The following is a 2,703-nucleotide window of genomic DNA, read 5'->3' on the forward strand; positions in this document are numbered from 1 at the left end:
TAAATTGGTTTTCCCTGAATTTGCCTTGGAAATCTTTTTGTTTGCCACTCCCAGGAGATCATGAGTACGAGCTGGCAGAGGCTATTATGAAACCGTGACTGACGGACAGGGTCAGTGGACTAGTTAATCTTTCCCTGTTCATTGTGACTGAGGAATGGTGCTGGAAAGCAGCCAGGAACAAGCACACCTTCAAAATGGGAAGATTATTCACTTGTTTCTAACATCATAGGAGCTAGCAAGGCCATGGAGGAATCTGAAATCTAGAATTCAAAGTTTCAAAGTTTAAAGTAAATTTGTGTCGAAGTGTATATATGTTGCCATACACAATCCTGAGGCTCATTTTTCTGTCGGCGTTCACAGTAAATACAAAGAAACACAAAAGAATCCGTGAAAGTGGCGCCCAACAGGACAAACAGCAAGTATGTAAAACAGCGGTCCCCAACCACCGGGCCGCAGAGCATGTGCCACCGGGCCGCCAGGAAACGATATGAGTCAGCTGCACCTTTCCTCATTCCCTGTCACGCACTGTTGAACTTGAACATAGGGTTGCCAACTGTCCCATATTTGCCGGGACATCCCGTATATTGGGCTAAATTGGTTTGTCCCATACTGCCCTTGTCCCGTATTTCCCCCGCTAAGGTAGAGTGTTCCTATGAAACCTTTCGTGCTGAAATGGCGTAAAGCGAAGAAGCAGTTACCAGTAATTTATATGGGAAAAATTTTTGAGTGTTCCCAGACCCAAAAAATAACCTACCAAATCATACCAAATAACACATAAAACCTAAGATAACGCTAACATACAGTAAAAGCAGGAATGATATGATAAATACACAGCCTATATAAAGTAGAAATAATGTATGTACAGTGTAGTCGGGAAGATTAAGCCAAAAACGGTTTGTGGGAAAAAATCAGCACGTACACACATGCGCACACAGGTGCCCGCGCAAGGCTTCATGGTCATGGTAGTCTTTCCAGGGGTAAACACTGTCCCGTATTTGACTGCTACTTTTGTCCCTTATCTGGGAGTGAGAAAGTTGGCAACCCTAACTGTAAAAGACATGTTGAGGTGAGTTTAACCCTACTTGAACACCCCCCCCACCCCCCAGGTCGGCCGGTCCGTAAGAATATCATCAATATTAAACTGGTGTCCGCGGTGTGAAAAAGGTTGGGGACCCTTGATGTTTTAAATTGAACAAACCGTGCAAGTGCAAAAAGAAGAAGTATATAGTAATAATTAATAAATAAACAATGAAAACATGAAATGAAGAGCCCTGTGAACAACTGATTCCTCGCCTATGTCAGCAACTTAAGCGCTGCAGGAGAGCGGAACATTGAGGCAGCGGGCACGGCTGTTGGAGGGCTCTCTGCTCAAACAATTGCTCGCTTTCTCTCTCACTTGACCGTGAGCGAGTTTGCTGCTGCTTCTGAAGTTGAGGGGAGCCCGAGATAAGCGGCACTGCAGACTGTAACAGCAAAAGAGCGAGCTGTTGGCACACCCCCTCACTGTGGCAGGAGCGATATCGCTCTCCCCCTCGGTAGTGAGAGAGGGGGCCTGTTGGGATGTTGGAATGTTGTGTTGAACGGTAGTTTCGTGGTCTCTGGGGGTTTGCTATTGCTTGCTGGGTGGTAGGGAGGGGCTCACACTCACAACACGCTGGGGGAGCTCAGCAGGTCGGGCAACTCCGCGGAAGAAATGCCCGATCAGAAGCCTGCTCCCAAGAAGAGCACTAAGAAAGCGCTGCCAAAACCATCAGGCAAGTCTGGCAAGAAGTGCAGGAGGCTGAGGAAGGAGAGTTACTCCATCAACATCTACAAAGTGATGAAGCAGGTTCACCCCGACACCAGCATCTCCTCCAAGGCTATGAGCATCATGAACTCGTTCGTGAACGATATTTTCGAGCGCATCGCTGGCGAGGCTTCCCGCCTAGCCCGTTACAACAAGCGGTCGACCATCAGCTCGCGGGAGATCCTGACCGCACTGTGCCTGTTGCTGCCCGGGGAGCTGGCCAAGCACGCCGTGTCGGAAGGGACAAAGGCAGTGACCAAGTACACCAGCTCCAAGTGAAGAGTGCTGCCAAAACAAACCGAAAACCCAAGTTGGGTTGGGTAGGGAGGGGCTGATGCTTTCTGCTGGGAAAAGTTGGGGGAGGGTTGATGCTCTTGTTGCTGTTTGTGTGTGGTGGCGGGAGAGGGGCTTTGGGGTTCTAATGTTTTCCTGTTATTCATTCTTTGGGGTTTTTTCTTCTGTTTTGTGGATGTCTGTGAAGAGTAAGATTTTCAGGTTGTATACTGTATGCATTTGCTGATAGTAAATTGTATCATTGAACATCGAGCATTGAACATAGGTTGTGGAAGCCCTGTTGGAGGAGAGTGAAGCTATCCCCTCTGGTTCAAGAGCCTGATGGGTGAGGGAAAATGACTGTCCCTCAACCTGGTGGTGTGGGACCCGAGGCTGTTATACCTCCTTCTTATGATGAGGGACCTCAGCGAGGATGGCAAGGACCCAAGTGTTTGGAATATCCAAGGCGAATCGAGACACGATTTCCAGACTGAGATGGGAGAACGGTTCTTGACTAGATGCTAGAAGAACCTGACGACACCAGACGAGAGTCCCAAGGAGACACAAATCCTAAACACAACCGAAGACCGAGTCCCGAAGCTGAGTTCAGGTGCTCTTTAGACATCCAGGTCCTGGCACCCACA

The 2,703-nt window shown here is 48.4% G+C and overlaps 1 protein-coding gene across 1 annotated transcript; it reads left to right on the forward strand.

The window, feature by feature from the left end:
- The first annotated feature begins 1,693 nt into the window (after positions 1 to 1,693).
- Positions 1,694 to 2,065, forward strand: LOC140212255 (histone H2B type 1-H-like). The gene has a single exon (XM_072282977.1). The coding sequence runs from the start codon at positions 1,694 to 1,696 to the stop codon at positions 2,063 to 2,065; it is 372 nt and encodes a 123-aa protein (XP_072139078.1).
- Positions 2,066 to 2,703: the final 638 nt, after the last annotated feature.

The sequence above is a fragment of the Mobula birostris genome, chromosome 2 (genome assembly GCF_030028105.1).
Source record: "Mobula birostris isolate sMobBir1 chromosome 2, sMobBir1.hap1, whole genome shotgun sequence".
In the NCBI taxonomy this organism is placed as follows: Eukaryota; Metazoa; Chordata; class Chondrichthyes; order Myliobatiformes; family Myliobatidae; genus Mobula; species Mobula birostris.

Bases quoted from the DNA above. Each gene is read 5' to 3' on its own strand.
- LOC140212255 (XM_072282977.1), top strand. From the start codon at position 1,694: ATGCCCGATCAGAAGCCTGCTCCCAAGAAGAGCACTAAGAAAGCGCTG.